Raw genomic sequence first — 25625 nt, 5'->3', positions numbered from 1 at the left:
CAGCACCCTCAAATCTTCAGAAGTATGAGATGAACCCCAAAAACTTGGAAAGGTGGATCTCACACGTACCGACACAGACTATCACGCAATTTAATTGATCCCCAAAGGTTTTAATTGAATAGCGGAATAGAAAATATGATCAAAAAGAAAGTGTATGTATCTCACACGTACACCACCACACTAGGCCCCAATTACTATTGTTTGTACCCCTAAAAGGATGGTTGAGGAGTAGGAGGAGGAGTATGGAACAGGCAGCACCCTCAAATCTTCAGAAGTATGAGATGAACCCCAAAAACTTGGAAAGGTGGATCTCACACGTACCGACACAGACTATCACGCAATTTAATTGATCCCCAAAGGTTTTAATTGAATAGCGGAATAGAAAATATGATCAAAAAGAAAGTGTATGTATCTCACACGTACACCACCACACTAGGCCCCAATTACTATTGTTTGTACCCCTAAAAGGATGGTTGAGGAGTAGGAGGAGGAGTATGGAACAGGCAGCACCCTCAAATCTTCAGAAGTATGAGATGAACCCCAAAAACTTGGAAAGGTGGATCTCACACGTACCGACACAGACTATCACGCAATTTAATTGATCCCCAAAGGTTTTAATTGAATAGCGGAATAGAAAATATGATCAAAAAGAAAGTGTATGTATCTCACACGTACACCACCACACTAGGCCCCAATTACTATTGTTTGTACCCCTAAAAGGATGGTTGAGGAGTAGGAGGAGGAGTATGGAACAGGCAGCACCCTCAAATCTTCAGAAGTATGAGATGAACCCCAAAAACTTGGAAAGGTGGATCTCACACGTACCGACACAGACTATCACGCAATTTAATTGATCCCCAAAGGTTTTAATTGAATAGCGGAATAGAAAATATGATCAAAAAGAAAGTGTATGTATCTCACACGTACACCACCACACTAGGCCCCAATTACTATTGTTTGTACCCCTAAAAGGATGGTTGAGGAGTAGGAGGAGGAGTATGGAACAGGCAGCACCCTCAAATCTTCAGAAGTATGAGATGAACCCCAAAAACTTGGAAAGGTGGATCTCACACGTACCGACACAGACTATCACGCAATTTAATTGATCCCCAAAGGTTTTTATTGAATAGCGGAATAGAAAATATGATCAAAAAGAAAGTGTATGTATCTCACACGTACACCACCACACTAGGCCCCAATTACTGTTGTTTGTACCCCTAAAAGGATGGTTGAGGAGGAGGAGTATGGAACAGGCAGCACCCTCAAATCTTCAGAAGTATGAGATGAACCCCAAAAACTTGGAAAGGTGGATCTCACACGTACCGACACAGACTATCACGCAATTTATTTGATCCCCAAAGGTTTTAATTGAATAGCGGAATAGAAAATATGATCAAAAAGAAAGTGTATGTATCTCACACGTACACCACCACACTAGGCCCCAATTACTATTGTTTGTACCCCTAAAAGGATGGTTGAGCAGTAGGAGGAGGAGTATGGAACAGGCAGCACCCTCAAATCTTCAGAAGTATGAGATGAACCCCAAAAACTTGGAAAGGTGGATCTCACACGTACCGACACAGACTATCACGCAATTTAATTGATCCCCAAAGGTTTTAATTGAATAGCGGAATAGAAAATATGATCAAAAAGAAAGTGTATGTATCTCACACGTACACCACCACACTAGGCCCCAATTACTATTGTTTGTACCCCTAAAAGGATGTTTGAGGAGTAGGAGGAGGAGTATGGAACAGGCAGCACCCTCAAATCTTCAGAAGTATGAGATGAACCCCAAAAACTTGGAAAGGTGGATCTCACACGTACCGACACAGACTATCACGCAATTTAATTGATCCCCAAAGGTTTTAATTGAATAGCGGAATAGAAAATATGATCAAAAGGAAAGTGTATGTATCTTACACGTACACCACCACACTAGGCCCCAATTACTATTGTTTATACCCCTAAAAGGATGGTTGAGGAGTAGGAGGAGGAGTATGGAACAGGCAGCACCCTCAAATCTTCAGAAGTATGAGATGAACCCCAAAAACTTGGAAAGGTGGATCTCACACGTACTGACACAGACTATCACGCAATTTAATTGATCCCCAAAGGTTTTAATTGAATAGCGGAATAGAAAATATGATCAAAAAGAAAGTGTATGTATCTCACACGTACACCACCACACTAGGCCCCAATTACTATTGTTTGTACCCCTAAAAGGATGGTTGAGGAGTAGGAGGAGGAGTATGGAACAGGCAGCACCCTCAAATCTTCAGAAGTATGAGATGAACCCCAAAAACTTGGAAAGGTGGATCTCACACGTACCGACACAGACTATCACGCAATTTAATTGATCCCCAAAGGTTTTAATTGAATAGCGGAATAGAAAATATGATCAAAAAGAAAGTGTATGTATCTCACACGTACACCACCACACTAGGCCCCAATTACTACTGTTTGTACCCCTAAAAGGATGGTTGAGGAGTAGGAGGAGGAGTATGGAACAGGCAGCACCCTCAAATCTTCAGAAGTATGAGATGAACCCCAAAAACTTGGAAAGGTGGATCTCACACGTACCGACACAGACTATCACGCAATTTAATTGATCCCCAAAGGTTTTAATTGAATAGCGGAATAGAAAATATGATCAAAAAGAAAGTGTATGTATCTCACACGTACACCACCACACTAGGCCCCAATTACTATTGTTTGTACCCCTAAAAGGATGGTTGAGGAGTAGGAGGAGGAGTATGGAACAGGCAGCACCCTCAAATCTTCAGAAGTATGAGATGAACCCCAAAAACTTGGAAAGGTGGATCTCACACGTACCGACACAGACTATCACGCAATTTAATTGATCCCCAAAGGTTTTAATTGAATAGCGGAATAGAAAATATGATCAAAAAGAAAGTGTATGTATCTCACACGTACACCACCACACTAGGCCCCAATTACTATTGTTTGTACCCCTAAAAGGATGGTTGAGGAGTAGGAGGAGGAGTATGGAACAGGCAGCACCCTCAAATCTTCAGAAGTATGAGATGAACCCCAAAAACTTGGAAAGGTGGATCTCACACGTACCGACACAGACTATCACGCAATTTAATTGATCCCCAAAGGTTTTAATTGAATAGCGGAATAGAAAATATGATCAAAAAGAAAGTGTATGTATCTCACACGTACACCACCACACTAGGCCCCAATTACTATTGTTTGTACCCCTAAAAGGATGGTTGAGGAGTAGGAGGAGGAGTATGGAACAGGCAGCACCCTCAAATCTTCAGAAGTATGAGATGAACCCCAAAAACTTGGAAAGGTGGATCTCACACGTACCGACACAGACTATCACGCAATTTAATTGATCCCCAAAGGTTTTTATTGAATAGCGGAATAGAAAATATGATCAAAAAGAAAGTGTATGTATCTCACACGTACACCACCACACTAGGCCCCAATTACTGTTGTTTGTACCCCTAAAAGGATGGTTGAGGAGGAGGAGTATGGAACAGGCAGCACCCTCAAATCTTCAGAAGTATGAGATGAACCCCAAAAACTTGGAAAGGTGGATCTCACACGTACCGACACAGACTATCACGCAATTTATTTGATCCCCAAAGGTTTTAATTGAATAGCGGAATAGAAAATATGATCAAAAAGAAAGTGTATGTATCTCACACGTACACCACCACACTAGGCCCCAATTACTATTGTTTGTACCCCTAAAAGGATGGTTGAGCAGTAGGAGGAGGAGTATGGAACAGGCAGCACCCTCAAATCTTCAGAAGTATGAGATGAACCCCAAAAACTTGGAAAGGTGGATCTCACACGTACCGACACAGACTATCACGCAATTTAATTGATCCCCAAAGGTTTTAATTGAATAGCGGAATAGAAAATATGATCAAAAAGAAAGTGTATGTATCTCACACGTACACCACCACACTAGGCCCCAATTACTATTGTTTGTACCCCTAAAAGGATGTTTGAGGAGTAGGAGGAGGAGTATGGAACAGGCAGCACCCTCAAATCTTCAGAAGTATGAGATGAACCCCAAAAACTTGGAAAGGTGGATCTCACACGTACCGACACAGACTATCACGCAATTTAATTGATCCCCAAAGGTTTTAATTGAATAGCGGAATAGAAAATATGATCAAAAGGAAAGTGTATGTATCTTACACGTACACCACCACACTAGGCCCCAATTACTATTGTTTATACCCCTAAAAGGATGGTTGAGGAGTAGGAGGAGGAGTATGGAACAGGCAGCACCCTCAAATCTTCAGAAGTATGAGATGAACCCCAAAAACTTGGAAAGGTGGATCTCACACGTACTGACACAGACTATCACGCAATTTAATTGATCCCCAAAGGTTTTAATTGAATAGCGGAATAGAAAATATGATCAAAAAGAAAGTGTATGTATCTCACACGTACACCACCACACTAGGCCCCAATTACTATTGTTTGTACCCCTAAAAGGATGGTTGAGGAGTAGGAGGAGGAGTATGGAACAGGCAGCACCCTCAAATCTTCAGAAGTATGAGATGAACCCCAAAAACTTGGAAAGGTGGATCTCACACGTACCGACACAGACTATCACGCAATTTAATTGATCCCCAAAGGTTTTAATTGAATAGCGGAATAGAAAATATGATCAAAAAGAAAGTGTATGTATCTCACACGTACACCACCACACTAGGCCCCAATTACTATTGTTTGTACCCCTAAAAGGATGGTTTAGGAGTAGGAGGAGGAGTATGGAACAGGCAGCACCCTCAAATCTTCAGAAGTATGAGATGAACCCCAAAAACTTGGAAAGGTGGATCTCACACGTACCGACACAGACTATCACGCAATTTAATTGATCCCCAAAGGTTTTAATTGAATAGCGGAATAGAAAATATGATCAAAAAGAAAGTGTATGTATCTCACACGTACACCACCACACTAGGCCCCAATTACTATTGTTTGTACCCCTAAAAGGATGGTTGAGGAGTAGGAGGAGGAGTATGGAACAGGCAGCATCCTCAAATCTTCAGAAGTATGAGATGAACCCCAAAAACTTGGAAAGGTGGATCTCACACGTACCGACACAGACTATCACGCAATTTAATTGATCCCCAAAGGTTTTAATTGAATAGCGGAATAGAAAATATGATCAAAAAGAAAGTGTATGTATCTCACACGTACACCACCACACTAGGCCCCAATTACTATTGTTTGTACCCCTAAAAGGATGGTTGAGGAGTAGGAGGAGGAGTATGGAACAGGCAGCACCCTCAAATCTTCAGAAGTATGAGATGAACCCCAAAAACTTGGAAAGGTGGATCTCACACGTACCGACACAGACTATCACGCAATTTAATTGATCCCCAAAGGTTTTAATTGAATAGCGGAATAGAAAATATGATCAAAAAGAAAGTGTATGTATCTCACACGTACACCACCACACTAGGCCCCAATTACTATTGTTTGTACCCCTAAAAGAATGGTTGAGCAGTAGGAGGAGGAGTATGGAACAGGCAGCACCCTCAAATCTTCAGAAGTATGAGATGAACCCCAAAAACTTGGAAAGGTGGATCTCACACGTACCGACACAGACTATCACGCAATTTAATTGATCCCCAAAGGATTTAATTGAATAGCGGAATAGAAAATATGATCAAAAAGAAAGTGTATGTATCTCACACGTACACCACCACACTAGGCCCCAATTACTATTGTTTGTACCCCTAAAAGGATGTTTGAGGAGTAGGAGGAGGAGTATGGAACAGGCAGCACCCTCAAATCTTCAGAAGTATGAGATGAACCCCAAAAACTTGGAAAGGTGGATCTCACACGTACCGACACAGACTATCACGCAATTTAATTGATCCCCAAAGGTTTTAATTGAATAGCGGAATAGAAAATATGATCAAAAGGAAAGTGTATGTATCTTACACGTACACCACCACACTAGGCCCCAATTACTATTGTTTATACCCCTAAAAGGATGGTTGAGGAGTAGGAGGAGGAGTATGGAACAGGCAGCACCCTCAAATCTTCAGAAGTATGAGATGAACCCCAAAAACTTGGAAAGGTGGATCTCACACGTACTGACACAGACTATCACGCAATTTAATTGATCCCCAAAGGTTTTAATTGAATAGCGGAATAGAAAATATGATCAAAAAGAAAGTGTATGTATCTCACACGTACACCACCACACTAGGCCCCAATTACTATTGTTTGTACCCCTAAAAGGATGGTTGAGGAGTAGGAGGAGGAGTATGGAACAGGCAGCACCCTCAAATCTTCAGAAGTATGAGATGAACCCCAAAAACTTGGAAAGGTGGATCTCACACGTACCGACACAGACTATCACGCAATTTAATTGATCCCCAAAGGTTTTAATTGAATAGCGGAATAGAAAATATGATCAAAAAGAAAGTGTATGTATCTCACACGTACACCACCACACTAGGCCCCAATTACTATTGTTTGTACCCCTAAAAGGATGGTTTAGGAGTAGGAGGAGGAGTATGGAACAGGCAGCACCCTCAAATCTTCAGAAGTATGAGATGAACCCCAAAAACTTGGAAAGGTGGATCTCACACGTACCGACACAGACTATCACGCAATTTAATTGATCCCCAAAGGTTTTAATTGAATAGCGGAATAGAAAATATGATCAAAAAGAAAGTGTATGTATCTCACACGTACACCACCACACTAGGCCCCAATTACTATTGTTTGTACCCCTAAAAGGATGGTTGAGGAGTAGGAGGAGGAGTATGGAACAGGCAGCATCCTCAAATCTTCAGAAGTATGAGATGAACCCCAAAAACTTGGAAAGGTGGATCTCACACGTACCGACACAGACTATCACGCAATTTAATTGATCCCCAAAGGTTTTAATTGAATAGCGGAATAGAAAATATGATCAAAAAGAAAGTGTATGTATCTCACACGTACACCACCACACTAGGCCCCAATTACTATTGTTTGTACCCCTAAAAGGATGGTTGAGGAGTAGGAGGAGGAGTATGGAACAGGCAGCACCCTCAAATCTTCAGAAGTATGAGATGAACCCCAAAAACTTGGAAAGGTGGATCTCACACGTACCGACACAGACTATCACGCAATTTAATTGATCCCCAAAGGTTTTAATTGAATAGCGGAATAGAAAATATGATCAAAAAGAAAGTGTATGTATCTCACACGTACACCACCACACTAGGCCCCAATTACTATTGTTTGTACCCCTAAAAGAATGGTTGAGCAGTAGGAGGAGGAGTATGGAACAGGCAGCACCCTCAAATCTTCAGAAGTATGAGATGAACCCCAAAAACTTGGAAAGGTGGATCTCACACGTACCGACACAGACTATCACGCAATTTAATTGATCCCCAAAGGATTTAATTGAATAGCGGAATAGAAAATATGATCAAAAAGAAAGTGTATGTATCTCACACGTACACCACCACACTAGGCCCCAATTACTATTGTTTGTACCCCTAAAAGGATGGTTGAGCAGTAGGAGGAGGAGTATGGAACAGGCAGCACCCTCAAATCTTCAGAAGTATGAGATTGTGTTCACTGTACCCCACAAAGATTGTGTTCACTGCACCCCACAAAGATTGTGTTCACTGCACCTCAAAAAGGATTTTGTTCACTGCACCCCACAAAGATTGTGTTCACTGCACCCTAAAAGGATTTTGTTCACTGCACCCCAAAAAGATTGTGTTCACTGTACCCCCCAAAGATTGTGTTCACTGCACCCCACAAAGATTCTGTTCCCTGTACCCCACAAAGATTGTGTTCACTGCACCCCAAAAAGATTGTGTTCACTGCACTCCAAAAAGGATGTTGTTCACTGCACCCCAAAAAGGATTTTGTTCACTGAACCCCAAAAAGATTGTGTTCACTGCACCCCACAAAGGATTTTGTTCACTGCACCCCAAAAAGATTGTGTTCACTGCACCCCAAAAAGATTGTGTTCACTGTACCCCCCAAAGATTGTGTTCACTGCACCCCACAAAGGATTTTGTTCACTGCACCCCAAAAAGATTGTGTTCACTGTACCCCCCAAAGATTGTGTTCACTGCACCCCACAAAGATTCTGTTCACTGTACCCCACAAAGATTGTGTTCACTGCACCCCACAAAGGATTTTGTTCACTGCACCCCAAAAAGATTGTGTTCACTGCACCCCAAAAAGGATGTTGTTCACTGCACCCCAAAAAGGATTTTGTTCACTACACCCCAAAAAGATTGTGTTCACTGCACCCCACAAAGATTGTGTTCACTGCACCCCACAAAGGATTTTGTTCACTGCACCCCAAAAAGATTGTGTTCACTGTACCCCCCAAAGATTGTGTTCACTGCACCCCACAAAGGATTTTGTTCACTGCACCCCAAAAAGATTGTGTTCACTGTACCCCCCAAAGATTGTGTTCACTGCACCCCACAAAGATTCTGTTCACTGTACCCCACAAAGATTGTGTTCACTGCACCCCACAAAGGATTTTGTTCACTGCACCCCAAAAATATTGTGTTCACTGCACCCCAAAAAGGATTTTGTTCACTGCACCCCAAAAAGGATGTTGTTCACTGCACCCCAAAAAGATTTTGTTCACTGCATCCCAAAAAGATTGTGTTCACTGCACCCCAAAAAGATTGTGTTCACTGCACCCCACAAAGGATTTTGTTCACTGCACCCCAAAAAGATTGTGTTCACTGCACCCCAAAAAGGATTTTGTTCACTGCACCCCAAAAAGGATGTTGTTCACTGCACCCCAAAAAGGATTTTGTTCACTCCACCCCAAAAAGATTGTGTTCACTGCACCCCACAAAGATTGTGTTCACTGCACCCCAAAAAGGATTTTGTTCACTGTACCCCCCAAATATTGTGTTCACTGCACCCCACAAAGATTCTGTTCACTGTACCCCACAAAGATTGTGTTCACTGCACCCCACAAAGGATTTTGTTCACTGCACCCCAAAAAGATTGTGTTCACTGCACCCCAAAAAGGATTTTGTTCACTGCACCCCAAAAAGGATGTTGTTCACTGCACCCCAAAAGGATTTTGTTCACTGCACCCCAAAAAAATTGTGTTCACTGCACCCCACAAAGATTGTGTTCACTGCACCCCACAAAGGATTTTGTTCACTGCACCCCAAAAAGATTGTGTTCACTGCACCCCAAAAAGGATTTTGTTCACTGCACCCCAAAAAGGATGTTGTTCACTGCACCCCAAAAAGGATTTTGTTCACTCCACCCCAAAAAGATTGTGTTCACTGCACCCCACAAAGATTGTGTTCACTGCACCCCAAAAAGGATTTTGTTCACTGCACCCCAAAAAGATTGTGTTCACTGCACCCCACAAAGATTGTGTTCACTGCACCCCAAAAAGGATGTTGTTCACTGCACCCCACAAAGATTGTGTTCACTGCACCCCACAAAGATTGTGTTCACTGCACCCCACAAAGGATTTTGTTCACTGCACCCCAAAAAGATTGTGTTCACTGCACCCCAAAAAGGATGTTGTTCACTGCACCCCAAAAAGATTGTGTTCACTGCAGCCCAAAAAGATTGTGTTCACTGCAGCTCACACACAGAAAAATGGATGTGGATCACTGACACCTGCCTATCTCCTATCCCACACCACACAGCAATATCGATTGTAGTTTGTAGAACACAGTTTCCCTAAAATTCAGCAGCAGCCTCTCCCTAACAGGATTGAGAAGAAATCGTAGATCGGGACTAAGTGCAGACCCCACACAGCAATATCGATTGTAGTTTGTAGAACACTCTGACCCTAAAATTCAGCAGCAGCCTCTCCCTAACAGGATTGAGAAAAGATCGTAGATCAGGATTGAGTGCAGACCCCACCCCCCACACAGCAATATCGATTGTAGTTTGTAGAAGACACTGACCCTATAATTCAGCAGACTCTATCCCTAAAATGCCTACAACTCGCCCTGCCTAAACACTCCGACCTGTCCCTCAATTCTATCCAGACACAAATGTTTTTTTCCTGCCTGTCTTTCCCTAATCAGCAGCCAGCACGTTGATGTGTGCTCTGTCCCTGATCTAAGCAGCAGAATGAAGACGCTGCGGCTGCCTGGAACTTATAAAGACTTGGTCACATGCTTCAGACGGCCAATCACAGCTACTGAGACATTTGCAGGCATAGCTGGGATGGATTAAGGCACACCAGTTAAACGATTGTTGATTGGCTGTTTGAAAGCCCGCCATGAAAAGAGCGCCAAAGCATGCAAAACCCGAAAATAAAACGACCGAACACGGATTTTTACCCGAACATACAGTAAAGTGTCCGTGTCCGTGTTCGGGTACAAAAAATCCAATTATTCGGTACGAACACGAATAATACAGTCCGTGTTCGCTCAACACTAATGATGAGTCATTGAGGTTGGGAATGGTATCTCAGCATGTCTCTTACATGACTACTGAAGTGGAATATTTCTGCAGCTGAAAATCCACACCATACATGAAACGCAGGAGCGCTACAACGTCACACATCCCGTGTCCCGACATTGGCCCACTGCGCTGTCTATCATAGGAGGCGGGACTTCCTATGACAGCAGCCACTCATCCTTCCTTCTGCTCGCCCGGCCCGCCCCCCTCATCTTCCTTTCAGCGCTGCCCGGTTTTTTTTTCCCACTATATCGGCGTATAACACGCACTGGTGCTTTGCCCTCCATTTTTAGGAGGAAAAAGTGCGTGTTATACGCCGATAAATACGGTATATACTGGAATTTATGCAGCTTTTACTTTCTGAGTGCCTATCTCAATTCTTGAAGTGCTAAAATGGCAGGGCAGTACAACCAAAAAATTACCCCTTTTTGGAATTTTCTGTTAGGCATGTTGAGCCCATTGAATATAATTTTTTTTTTTGTCACGTGTTTATAAAATGACAAAAAAAAATAACACCCCAAAATACATTCTGCCGCTTCTCCTGAGTATGGGGATACCCCATGTGGGAGACTTTTTGGCAGTCTAGCCGTGTACAGGACCCTGAAAACCAATCACCGATCACCACCTTCAGGCTTTCTAAGGGCATACAGTAAATTGTTGATGTCACTCCTCACTACCTATCACAGTTTCGGAGGCCACGAAATGCCAAGATAGCACAAACCCCCCCAAAATTACCACTTTTCAGAAAGTAGACCCCCTAAGCTATTTGCTGAAAGGTATGTTAAGTCCATGGAATATTTTATATTTTGCCACAAGTATCGGGAAATTACTTGTTACTTAAATTATATATTGCTCACACATTCCATGGATATATGTGAAATGACACCCCAAAATACATTCTGCTGCTTCTCTTGAGTATAGGGATACCCCATGTGTTAGACTTTTTGGCAGTCTAGCTGCGTACAGGACCCAGAAAACCAATCACTGCCTTCAGGCTTTCTAAGGGCGTAAATTGTTGGTTTCACTCCTCACTACCTATCAGTTTCGGAGGCCACGAAATGCCAAGATAGCACAAACCCCCCCCCCCCCCCCAAATGACCCCTTTTTAGAAAGAAGACACCCTCTATTTGTTGGGAAGCATTTTGAGTATTTTGCAGATGTTGCTTTTTGTCACAGCGTTTTGAATATTGAAAAAAGAAAAAAAAAAATTCCTTTTCTTTCTTCATTTTCCAAAACAAATGAGAGCTGCAAAATACTCACCATGCCTCTTAGCAAATACCTTGTGTCTGGCCTTATGGGAAATTAAGTACGGTGCCATCAGCTGGTCATTGAAGTCCACCCCTCTCATATTAAGGTTGTATTCATGGACACAGAGGGGCTTCTCAACAACACCAGTCGCAGTTGCAATTTGGACTGTCGTATCTGCGTGAATGGAGGACAGAACGAAAACATTCCGTGTGTCCCTCCATTTCACTGCAAGCAGTTAATTACACTTCAAGCAGGCTCTTCCCCCCCCCCCCCCCCTCTAATTTGGGAATCTACAAGCCGTTGGGGGAAGCCCGGTGATTGGTTAGCACGGTGTCACATGCACCAATTCCAAAATCAAAAACGTGACTTAACAGTAGCACGCTTGTGTAATAATTGTCCACGTATAAATGGTACCCCTTTCCGAATAAGGGTGACACCAAGTCTCAAACAATCTTGCCACTGCTCCCCATGTAGTCAGGGCAGTTGGGGGGCTCCACATTGCTATCTTTTCCCTCGTAAACACTGAAACTACATGTATAGCCAGTGGCTCTGTCACAGAGCTTATACATCTTGACCCCGTATCTGGCACGATTGCTGGGGAGAAACTGTTTGAAAGCAAGACGGTCAGAAGATTTAATCAGGGATACATCAATGCAGACTGGTTGTTGAGGCATATACAAGGCTGCAAACTTCTGCCATGGCAGCAGAGAACACGGGCACAGTGGTGTATTTAGGTTTTGTGCTGCCCTAGGCCTGACTATACTTGGGCACCCCCTAATTTAAATATGACCCACCCCTTCCCATAAAGACCACACCCCTTCCTGTTACCCGCCCTGTCCTCTGTAAACCACAGACTACAACCACAGTCTATCAGTGCCCTTCAGTGCAGCCTCATCAGTGCCCATCAGTGCAGCCTCATCAGTGCCCATCAATGCAACATATCAGTGCCCATTAGGACAGCATATCAGTGCTGCCTTGTGCCCATCAGTTGCCCATCAGTGCAGCACATCAGTTGCCCATCAATACAGCATATTAGTTGCCCATCAGTGCAGCATAACAGTGCTGCCTTATCAGTGCACCTCATCAGTGCCACATCATCAGTGCAGCCTTATCAGTGCAGCCTTATCAGTGCCTATTAGTACAGCCTTATGTCACTGGATTAGTATGATTACTCCTTTCTTTTAAGATATTTGGACTTGTGTTTGCTGCCACTGATTGTAATCATAGGATTATTTCACTTATTTGTATAATGATTAGGAAGTCCATAGTCATTATACAAATAAATGAAATAATCAGTGGCAGCAAACGCAAGCCTAAATATCTTATAAGATAGGAGCAATCTTACTAACCCAGTGAACTTTTGCGATAGTACATATGAGGTGAGCAGGTCCAAAATATTATTGCCATCATATACAATTAAAAGTCTTAACTGTATACGATGCAATATCCTCGCTCAAGGACAAGAATGTTTAAAGAAATTAAATTATATTATTGACATGATGCCTGCCATACCTGGGGGCGGAGGAGGGTAGGCGGAGCATTAGGCTGCAGTGCCACACTTATCAGAATGGGTGGCTGTCGGGCCAGTTGTATTAATTGTGGTCGGTGGCCTGTAGTCTGTCCGAATGTCCTCACCCGCCCGTAATAGGTAGCAATGTGACAGCTTTATGGGGGTGCCAGACTGATTTGCCTCTTGGACCATGCCCTCTGGCCCAATTCGCCGCATAAGACTGGCACTATACTAAAAGTGTAGCGCAAGCCGGCGGGGACCCTTTTCGTGTGGGAGCTGGGAGGAGGCTGTTTTTTTTTTGTGCGGGGTGTGCTTTTTTGCTGCCCCCCCTGCAAAGTGCTGCCCTAGGCTTGGGCCTTGTTGGCCTAGGCCAAGATACAGCACTGCACGAGCATATGGTGAATTGGGTCCGTGGACCAATATGACCGCAACTCACTCTTTTTTTTAATGCCCATGGGGAGGGATAGGTTCAGAAAGGTTTTACATTTGGACACAGTGATTTGTTTCCATGCAAATTCTCTGGCAAGGGTCAAATTTGGATTTGCAGGGATGAATTGATCGGCATATAAATTGCTTTGGTCCACAATAGATCTGTAAAGATCTTTGTGAAAAACAGCTCCTAAAAACCAAGGGTAGTAAAATCGGCTGTTTCCACCTGAATTCCGGTTTGGCCAGTGAATGGGGGAAGTACGGGCACTGTGGAAGGGGTGGGATCCCAATCAGGATTAGCAAGCGCATCAGGAAGGACACTATGGAGCCTACAGGCCTGTCTTTGAATACTTGGTGGCTGTGTGGCACTACTTGTGCTAGCCACCGCACCAGCTTGAACTGCACTTATGGGACTCGCCACGTCACCAAGTGTTACTGCAGTGCTGGTTTGACTATGACCAGGATGTACTAGGCTGCTGCGGCTTGCCAGTTCACCAGAAGGTTGAGTGGCACTAGTACCAACACTCTGCTGCATACGAGAACCCTGTGGTTGTTGTACCTCAGCAACAGAAGAACTGGGTCGGGTATGCCTGACCTTAGCAGCGTCCCCCACGCCCCCCCCCCCCCCCCAGTCCTGCACACAACCAATGTATGGGTACGGCGATTCACGCAGCCGAGCTACCTTGCCGCAGTATATCAGTGGCGGACTGTCGGCAACTGGTTAATCTGAAGATGCTAGAATGATATAACATTTTGTCTCTTTATGAAACTGATGTGGAATGTTTACAATCATAGTGCTTTGTTGGTCTTTCAAAAGTTTGCTAGCTTTACAAAACTCCAAAGGGTTTGCAGCTGTCTTTACTTTGGAAAATCTAATGATATCCAACACCCAAAAAAATGTAACCCTTTTCAAATATAAATATATATATATACAGTATCTCACAAAAGTGAGTACACCCCTCACATTTCTGTAAATATTTTATTATATCTTTTCATGTGACGACACTGAAGAAATTACAACTTTCTTCAGTTCTGACACATGAAAAGATATAATAAAAAATATTTACAAAAATGTGATGGATGTACTCACTTTTGTGAGATACTGTATATACACTGTATGCACAATTGTAGAAAAAAAAAAAAAATTTATTGAACAATTGAAACACTACAAACAAAGCTCAATATGCAATACACTACATGGATATGCATCAGGGCACGACATGAATAGTTACCCTTAGACCCCGTTCACACTGGGGCGACCTGTCAGGCGACCTGGTCGCCTGACAGGTCGCCGTAGGTTCGCCTGCCATAGAGAAGCTGTGGACCCTTTCTAATAGGAGCGACACAAGTCGCTCCGACTTAGAAAAAGGGTCCGGAGCTTCTTTGGGGCGACCTGGAGCGACCTGCATTGACTTCAATGTTATGAAGTCCGTGCTCCGAGGTCACGGTGCGAGCTGCGCACCGCGACCTGTGAGGTCGCCCCGGCAAGTAGCGTCGCCCCAGTGTGAGCGGGGTCTTATCTACACCTGCAGTTTGTGAATCACAACACGAGGACCATCCAGGCTAAGGAAAAACAAAAGGAAGAGCATTCACAAGTGTACCCTAATGCAGGAGCCTACCCACTAATATTATCTCCTATATACATGCATTGTCAAAGACACAAGATGTTACAACTTGAAAACAGTGCACAAAATGGCACAGTGATATTGCTTCATCAAAAATTTGCTAAGGCTAGGTTCGCACCCATGTAGGTTGCAGTTGATGCCTTTTTTTTTTCAGCGCATTTTGCGGTGCGTTTTGCATTTTTGCACCACTGATTTTTTATGCATTTTTGATGCGCTTCACTTTTTTCCGCTAATAGGTAAGTATAACAGTTCTGTTCATGGAGTGCCACTTTGATGCAACTTTAATGCAACCTTACACTCTCTGGCACTCAAGTCAAGTAGAAGTAGTGCAAGGATCTTTTATGTCCAAAGTTGCATGTTGGGTTAGGTACTAGGGTCAGGGATAAGGATTAAATGGTAGGGTTAGGATTAGGATTAGCAGTAATCATTAGCAGTAATCATTAGGATTAGTGCTAATCGTTAGGGTTAGCAGTAATCATTAGGGTTGGGGTTAACGGTAATTGTTAGGGTTAAGAATTACCGATAACCCTAACAATTAACCCTAATTACCCTTAGATCTAACCTTAACGTTTAACCCTAGCCCTTAACCCTAATATGCAACTTTGGATACATAAAGGTTCCTGCACTACTTTTATGTGACTTTGATGGGACTTGAGTGCCAGAGAATTCAAAGTTTCATAGAAGTCGCATTCCGTTGACAGAGCTGCCATACTTTCCGATTGGCCAAAAAAAAAAATGAAAAAAGGATTAAAAAACGAAATACTTGCGTTTTAGGTGCAGGTCCATTGAAGTCTATTACACAGAAAATGCAATCTGCTGCAGGAAAAAAAGTCCCTGATCCTTTCCAGAAAACACACCAGCTCAAAACTCAGATGTGAACTAGATCGATAGGAAACCATGCTAAATGGACTGTAGTGCATTTCTGCAAAACATAAAAAGTACTAAAAAAAAAGCATAGGTGTGAACCAAGGGTAAATGTTCACCAATGGACTATCTAATTATCAGTCTGTATAAATGTGCTAAGTTTTCTAATTTGTATACATTACCTTTCAATTATTTTCTTTCAGCATAGCGTTACCCATTGCAGAACACCAGGGAAATATAGAAGAGGAAAACAACAATTCTTCTGGTAGATGTAAGTAATCTTCTTGTATGTTTATTTTACATATAAATATATATAGCTCCAATTCCTAAGCCTTCAGACCTCAGATTAGTTTAATTTCAGCATTATCAGACAGGTAGGGGTTCGTCTTTTATACCTATTGCAGCTGTTGGTTCCTCTAGGTCTAGGAGAAGGAAGAAAATAGGCCAGACCTGTTTCTTTTTTTTTAGGTAATGACGTCCGCAGCTGCAGGGAGGCTTATGCTCAAACTAGGTGGAGGGTCAGCATTAAAACATTAGTGATGTTAGGTGAGCCTATGAAATATCATGGAGGTTTGTGAGCAATTTGTGCAGAGAGGCATATGTAAGCTGGGGAACAGGTAGCAGGTACAAAGCTCCCTGGGATATGCAGTTTCTCAGGCACAGATACCTAATCCAGTGAGGTAGTGACAAACAGTGTGGTAGTTATCTGTGGTATTTACAAGTTCTCAATACAAGTGCTGTACAGTGTTTCCGAAAACAAACAGGAACAAAAATAGCAAAACAAAAACCTAGTCGTGTCTCGGCACTAACTATACAAAATATACTGGTCCTAACTACCAGGCTTAAAAATATCCTTGGAGAAATCGGGGGAGTACAGCACTGGCTATGGAAAGACTCCTCTGCCTCTGGGGACCATTTAACCATTACGGAGTCTTTCCCTTTCGTAAGGTTAGTCAGTGGGGCAGCTAGAGTTGCAAAATTTGGGATAAACGTTCTATAGTAGCCCGCAACCCCAAGAAAGGCCCTGACCTGCTTCTTGTTTACAGGACTTGGCCAGTCTTGGATGGCTTCTTCTTTGTTTAATTGGGGTTTTATGACTCCTCGATCAATAGTGTAGCCCAAATACCTGGCTTTCTCTAAACCAATTGTGCACGTTTTTGGATTCACTATAAAACCTTCTTTGAAAAGGAAATCTAAGACTGCCTGGACCTGGGCAAGTGAGACTCCCAGTCAGTGCTATGTACCACTATGTTGTTCAGATAGGCTGCTGCATACTGGTGGTGAGGTCTTAGGGTCCTGTCCATGGCCCTCTGAAATGTCACAGGGGCATTTTGCAACCCAAAAGGCATATTTTTGAACAGAAACGAACCCTCTGAGGTCACGAACACAGTCTTTTCTTTGGCACTATCAGTCAGGGGTATTTGCCAATATCTTTTGGTCAAGTCCAAAGTGGTCAGATAGCGGGCCTTGCCAAGTCGGTCTATAAGTTAGTCTAACCTGGGCATTGGGTACATGTCAAACTTTGTCACTGCATTAAGCTTTCTGAAGTCATTACAAAACCTCCAAGTACCATAGAATTTTGGGACTAATACAATGGGGCTAGACCAGTCATTATTGGATTACTCAATGACATCTAGCTTCAGCATCCTTTTAAATTCATCACTGATGTCCTTTTTCCTAGCTTTTGGAATTCGGTATGGTTTGAGCTTGACATGGACCCCAGGTTCAGTAACAATATCATGCTGAACCGCTGAGGTTGTACCAGGTAACTGAATATTTCCCTCTATTCCTTATTGGGAACTCTCTAGCTTACTTTCTTTTAATAATAAGACAGGGTGTCTGCAATCGTGACCTCAGAGACCAAAGGGGACTCAGTACCCCTAGGCGTTACAGTGACAGACCTCACAGTCAATGCCAGCCTATCCTTCCAAGGATTTAACAGGTTTATGTGGTTTATCTACTCAGGCTTCATATACCTGGTTGATATACCTTATAATTGACCTTGACACTTTCAGCTACTTCAAAGGGACCCTGCCACTTAGCCAGGAACTTGGTTTCAATAGTGGGAACTAACAACAGAACCCTGTCACCAGCTGAGAAAATAGGGAGTCGGGCCCCCTATTGTATATTCTCTGTTGGGCTGCTTGGGCCTGCAGTAAGTGTTCTTTTACCATAGGCATGATTGCTGAAATCCTGTCCTGCATTTGAGCGATATGCTCAATTATACTTTTGTGGGGTGTCTGCTCCCCTCCCAGGTTTCCTTGGCTATGTCTAAAAGTCCCCGAGGATGTCTCTGATAAAGCAACTCAAATGGAGAGTACCCCGTAGAGGACTGGAGTACCTCCCTGATGTCAAACATCAGGTATGGAGTCAGGAAGTCCCATCCTTGTCAACCACCTTTTTTTACACACTCTTTAGTGTTTTAATGTAATGTTCCACCAAGCCATCAGTTTGAAGGTGGTATACAGAGGTTTGCAAGTGTGTCAACTTAACCACTTAAGCCCCGGAGGATTTGGCTGCTAAAGGACCAGACCCCTTTTTTCAACTTGGCACTTCGTGACTTTAACTGATAATTGCTCGGTCATGCAATGCTGTACCTAAACGAAATTTACGTCCTTTTTTTCCCACAAACAGAGCTTTCTTTTGGTGGCATTTGATCACCTCTGCGCTTTTTATTTTTTGCGATATTAATAAAAAAAGAGCGAAAATTTTGCAAAAAAATGACATTTTCAACTTTGTCTTTTAAAAAATATCCAATATACTCAATTTATGTCATTTTTTTTGGCCAAAATATATTTAGCTACATGTCTTTGACAAAAAAAAAATCAATGAGCGTATTTTTATTGGTTTGCGCAAAAGTTATAGCGTCTACAAACTATGGTGTAAATACTGAAATTTACGAAGCTTTAATTTCTGACTGCCTATCTCATTTCATGAAGTGCTAAAATGGCGGGGCAGTACAAAACCCCCCCAAACTACCACTTTTTGGAAAGTAGACATCCTAAGGAATGTTCTGAGAGGCATGTTGAGCTCATTGAATATTTTATTTTTTTGTCACAGGTGTTTGAAAAATGACTAAAAAAATTTTTTTTTTTTTTTTTACACAAAGTTGTCATTGAAATGATATATTGCTCACACATGCCATGGGTATATGTGTAATTACACCCCAAAATATATTCTGCTGCTTCTCCTGAGTACAGGGATACCACATATGTGAGACTTTTTGGGAGCGTAGCTGTGTACGGGAGCCGGAAAACAAATCACCACCATCAGAATTTCAAAGGGCGTACATTTTTCATTGCATTTTCTCACTACCTATAACGGTTTAGGAGGCCCTGAAATGTCAAGATACCACAAAACCCCCCCAAATGACCCCATTTTGGAAAGTAGACACCCCAAGCTGTTTGCTGAGAGGCATGGTGAGTCCATGGAATATTTTATATTTTGCCACAAGTTTCGGGAAAATTACAATTTTTTTTTTTAATTTTTTTTTTTTACACAACGTTGTCACTAAAAGATAAATTTCTCACACATGACATGGGTATATGTGGAATGACACCCCAAAATACATTCTGCCGCTTCTCCTGAGTATGGGGATGCCCCATGTGTGAGACTTTTTGGGAGCCTAGCTGTGTACAGGACCGCGAAAACCAATCAACACTCTCAGGTTTTCTAATGGCGTAAATTGTTCATGTCACCTCTGCACTACCTGTCGCAGTTTCGGAGGCCCTAAAATTCCAAGATAGCACAAAACCCCCCCCAAATGACCCCATTTTGGAAAGTAGACACCCCAAGCTATTTGCCGAGAGGCATGGTGAGTCCATGGAATATTTTATATTTTGCCACAAGTTCCGGGAAATATATATATATATATATTTTTTTTTTTTTTTACACAAAGCTGTCAGTAAATGATATATTGCTCACACATGCCATGGGTATATGTGAAATGACACCCCAAAATACATTCTGCTGCTTCTCCTGAGTACAGGGATACCCCATGTGTGAGACTTTTTTGCAGTCTAGCCGAGTACAGGACCCCGAAAACCAACCTCCACTTTCAGGCTTTCCAAGGGCGTAAATTGTTGATTTCACTCCTGACTACCTATCACAGTTTCGGAGGCCCTAAAATTCCAAGATAGCACAAAACCCCCCCAAATGACCCCATTTTGGAAAGTAGACACCCCAAGCTGTTTGCTGAGAGGCATGGTGAGTCCATGGAATATTTTATATTTTGCCACAAGTTCCGGGAAATATATATATATATATATATTTTTTTTTTTTTTACACAAAGCTGTCAGTAAATGATATATTGCTCACACATGCCATGTGTATATGTGAAATGACACCCCAAAATACATTCTGCTGCTTCTCCTGAGTACAGGGATACCCCATGTGTGAGACTTTTTTGCAGTCTAGCCGAGTACAGGACCCCGAAAACCAACCTCCACTTTCAGGCTTTCCAAAGGCGTAAATTGTTGATTTCACTCCTGACTACCTATCACAGTTTCGGAGGCCCTAAAATTCCAAGATAGCACAAAACCCCCCCAAATGACCCCATTTTGGAAAGTAGACACCCCAAGCTGTTTGCTGAGAGGCATGGTGAGTCCATGGAATATTTTATATTTTGCCACAAGTTCCGGGAAATATATATATATATATATATATATTTATTTTTTTTTTACACAAAGCTGTCAGTAAATGATATATTGCTCACACATGCCATGGGTATATGTGAAATGACACCCCAAAATACATTCTGCTGCTTCTCCTGAGTACAGGGATACCCCATGTGTGAGACTTTTTTGCAGTCTAGCCGAGTACAGGACCCCGAAAACCAACCTCCACTTTCAGGCTTTCCAAGGGCGTAAATTGTTGATTTCACTCCTGACTACCTATCACAGTTTCGGAGGCCCTAAAATTCCAAGATAGCACAAAACCCCCCCAAATGACCCCATTTTGGAAAGTAGACACCCTGAGCTATTTGCAGAGAGGCATGTTGAGTGTTTTGCAGATCTCACTTTTTGTCACAAAGTTTTGGAAATTGAAAAAAGAGGAAAAAAAATGCATTTTCCTGTTTTTTCTTCATTTTCCAAAAAAAATGAGAGCTGCAAAATACTCACCATGCCTCTCAGCAAATAGATTGGAGTGTCTACTTTGCAAAATTGGGTCATTTGGGGGGGTTTTGTGCTATCTTGGAATTTTAGGGCCTCCGAAACTGTGATAGGTAGTCAGGAGTGAAATCAACAATTTACGCCCTTGGAAAGCCTGAAAGTGGAGGTTGGTTTTCGGGGTCCTGTACTCGGCTAGACTGCAAAAAAGTCTCACACATGGGGTATCCCTGTACTCAGGAGAAGCAGCAGAATGTATTTTGGGGTGTCATTTCACATATACCCATGGCATGCGTGAGCATTATATCATTTACTGACAACTTTGTGTTAAAAAAAAAAAAAAAAATTATTTTCCCGAAACTTGTGGCAAAATATAAACTATTCCATGGACTCACCATGCTTCTCAGCCAATAGCTTGGAGTGTCTACTTTGCAAAATGGGGTCATTTGGGGGGGTTTTGTGCTATCTTGAAATTTCAGGGCCTCTGAAACTGTGACAGGTAGTCAGGGGTAAAATCAGCAATTTACGCCATTAGAAAACCTGAAGATGTGGATTGGTTTTCGGGGGCGCGTACACAGCTACGCTGCCAAAAAGTCTCACACATGGGGTATCCCTGTACTCAGGAGAAGCAGCAGAATGTATTTTGGGGTGTCATTTCACATATACACATGGCATGTGTGAGCAATATATCATTTAGTGACAACTTTCTGTAAAAAAACAACAAAAAAAAAAGAAATAATAATTTTCCCGACACTTGTAGCAAAATATAAAATATTCCATGGACTCACCATGCCTCTCAGCAAATAGCTTTGGGTGTCTACTTTTCAAAAAGGGGTCATTTGGGGGGTGTTTGAACTGTCCCGGCATTTTATGCTCAATCTTATCCACACATCACCCACTCTTCTAACCACTTGAAAACCAAGCCTTTTCTGTGCCTTTTTGTTTACATGAAAAAATATTTTTTTTTTACTAGAAAATTACTTTGAACCCCCAAACATTATATATTTCTTTAAAGCAGAGGCCCTATAGAATAAAATGGGGGATGTTGCAAATTTTTTTGTCACACGGTATTTGCGCACAGATTTTCCAAACGCAATTTTTGCGAAAAAAATACATTTTTTTTTAATTTATTGCACAAATACACTATATAATTCCAATTTTTTTGGTAAAATTTAAAAGATGATCTTATGCCGAGTTCATAGACACCTGACATGACATGCTTTAAAAATTGCGCACGCCTGCGCAGCGGCAACAACGTACGTACATTTTTAAAAACTTTAAAAGTCTCTACAGGTTACCACTTTAGACTTACAGAGGTGGTCTACTGCAAAAATTACTGCACTCGATCTGGCGATCGCGGCGATACCTCACATGCATGCTGAAATTGCGGTTTACATATGACACTAGACCAACGCTTGCGTGTGCCATTGCGTGCAAGCACGGGGGGAAAGGGGGGGGGCTCAATTTTTTTTTTTTTTTTTTTTTTTTTTGCTTTTTTATGTTATTTTGACACCTTTCCTTTAATTTTTTTTTTTTAAATCATTTTTATTGTTATCACAGTGAATTTAGATATCCCCTATGATAGCAATCGGTAGTGACAGGTACTCTTTTTTAAAAAAATTGGGGTCTTTTATACTCTAGATCTCTCCTCTGACCTTAATGTATCTGACCACGCCAAAATTGGTGTGATAAAATACTTTCCCAATTTCCCAATGGCCCTGTTTATTTCTGGCGAAAAAGAAGTCATGAAATGCTCGTAGCCTCCGGCATCTTAGGCCATAGAGATGATTGGAGCCATTCTAATCTTCAATTAGCTCTATGGTTAGATAACTGAACCACCGGCTGCACTCTCGGGTTAACCGGTGGGACAGGAGAGCCCGAGAAAAACCACGGAAGGCTGCGGAAGGCGGCGGTGGGGGGGGGGGAGACCCCTCCCACTGCATGTAAAAGCAGTCTAGCGGCCAATTACCTGCTAGGATTGCTTTTACATGTTAGCCGACCGCTGGCTGTAAAAAACGATACCAAGATGATGCCTAAATCTGCAGGCATCATCCTGGTACAACCACTCAAAGTCCAGCAACGTACCAGTACATTGCTGGTCCTTGTTTGGCATATAGGTTTTTTTTTTTTCATGCAGCCTGTGGGCTGAACGGAAAAAAAGAGAACCTATCAGAAATCAGCACAGGAATAATGCGTAGTATTACTCATCATTAACCGCCCAAACAACCACCCACTGAATTTAATGATGGGTATACACGACACTATCCACGTATACCAAAATAGGATTTTAACTGCAGTGCTGAAATCAGAAAATCACCACAGCTGCTATCAGCAAAGGTATCCATATATGCTGAGCGCAAACACTGTTTGTGTCAGAATATATAAAATCAATGCATGGTAGCCGACGAGGGACCTGCAAGAGAAACAGGTCACAAAAGAATGAAAAAACAAACAAAGTACATTAAAAAAAAGTACATTAGGAAGAGTAGGACATATAAAATGACTGACACAACAAAAGTTTTTGGATTCTCATCATTAACCGCCCAAACAACCACCCACTGAATTTAATGATGGGTATACACGGCGCTATCCACGTATACCAAAATAAGATTTTAACTGCAGTGCTGAAATCAGAAAATCACCACAGCTGCTATCAGCAAAGGTATCCATATATGCTGAGCGCAAACGCTGTTTGTGTCAGAATATATAAAATCAATGCGTGGTAGCCGACAATTACCTGCAAGAGAAACAGGTCACAAAAGAATGAAAAAACAAACAAAGTACATTAAAAAAAAGTACATTAGGAAGAGTAGGACATATAAAATGACTGACACAACAAAAAATTTTGGATTCTCATCATTAACCGCCCAAACAACCACCCACTGAATTTAATGATGGGTATACACGGCGCTATCCACATATACCAAAATAAGATTTTAACTGCAGTGCTGAAATCAGAAAATCACCACAGCTGCTATCAGCAAAGGTATCCATATATGCTGAGCGCAAACGCTGTTTGTGTCAGAATATATAAAATCAATGCGTGGTAGCCGACAATTACCTGCAAGAGAAACAGGTCACAAAAGAATGAAAAAACAAACAAAGGACATTGAAAAAAGTATAGTAGGAAGGAGTAGAAGGACATATAAAATTACTGACACCACAACAGTTTTTGGATCCTTTTATTTTACTTTCTAACTGTTCCTTTATTTCTTGATTTGGGAGGGAGTGCGATCTTGGGTCTCTCAAAATGTCGATGGACATCCAACATCCTTCGAGACCCTGTGTTTATGTGCCCTACACTGTGTCGTGCTGTACCCTACACTAATACTCCACTAGTGTATGGTAGCGCTCAAAACATTCCCCGATGCAGAGACCAGGATGGTCAGGACATTTGGGACAATAATAACGGGTGTCACGCCTAAATCCGCGCCTGCTACAGACACGACATCGTCTTTGGGGTCGTATTTGGGTAGGGGTACTCGGGAGGGCATAAGGAAAATGCCTCTCATGCAGCCGGCTCACTGCATCTGGAAGGGGAAGTTGGGCAGGCATGCCTCCTGGGTACAGGTAGGCAAGGATGACCGCTTCCTGGAATTCCCGGAAGGGTCCAGTTCGTCCTGACGCCCTGTATAGGACAAAGGCGTTCAGCATAGCCAATTGGAAAAGGTAAACAGACACTTTTTTGTACCAGCGTCTGGCTTTACGGGCAACTAAATACGGCGCCAAAAGCTGGTCGTTAAGGTCCACCCCTCCCATGTTAAGGTTATATTCGTGGACACAGAGGGGTTTCTCCATAACGCCAGTTGCCGTAGGGATTTGGACTGTCGTGTCTGCGTGAAGGGAGGACAGAACATAAACATCCCGTGTATCCTTCCACTTCACCGCAAGTAATTTGTCCGTTTTCAAGCAGGCTCTCGCCCCCCGACTAAGACGGGAATTTACAAGCCGTTGGGGGAAGCCCCGGCGATTAGGTCGCACGGTGCCACATGCGCCAATTTGTAAATCAAGCAGGTGACTAAATAGTGGCACGCTTGTGTAAAAATTGTCCACGTACAAATGGTACCCCTTTCCGGATAAGGGTGACACCAAGTCCCAAACAATCTTACCGCTGCTCCCTATGTAGTCTGGGCAGTTCGGGGGCTCCACAGTGCTATCTTTTCCCTCATAGACACGGAAATTAACTGTATAGCCTGTGGCCCTGTCACAGAGCTTATACAACTTGACCCCGTATCTGGCACGCTTGCTGGGGAGGTACTGTTTGATAGCAAGACGGCCAGTAAATTTAATCAGGGACTCGTCAATGCAGACAACTTGTTCGGGGGTAAACAAGGCTGCAAACCGCTGATTGAAGTGGTCTATGAGGGGCCGAATTTTGTGGAGCCGATCGTATGCAGGGTCTCCCCGAGGACG

General features: G+C 42.6%; 1 protein-coding gene across 1 annotated transcript in view; it reads left to right on the top strand.

Moving 5' to 3' along the window:
• The window catches only part of RASSF4 (Ras association domain family member 4), a 436165-nt gene that overhangs the window by 292491 nt on the left and 118049 nt on the right, over nt 1-25625 (top strand). The window contains exon 6 of the mRNA XM_082268429.1: nt 16308-16375. Within this exon, the coding sequence (XP_082124555.1) occupies nt 16308-16375 (68 nt within the window). The remainder of the gene's footprint in view (nt 1-16307; nt 16376-25625) is intronic.

The sequence above is a fragment of the Pelophylax lessonae genome, assembly GCF_965119305.1.
Source record: "Pelophylax lessonae genome assembly, chromosome: 9".
Taxonomy (NCBI): Eukaryota; Metazoa; Chordata; class Amphibia; order Anura; family Ranidae; genus Pelophylax; species Pelophylax lessonae.
This window is presented reverse-complemented; position numbering and strand designations above follow the sequence as displayed.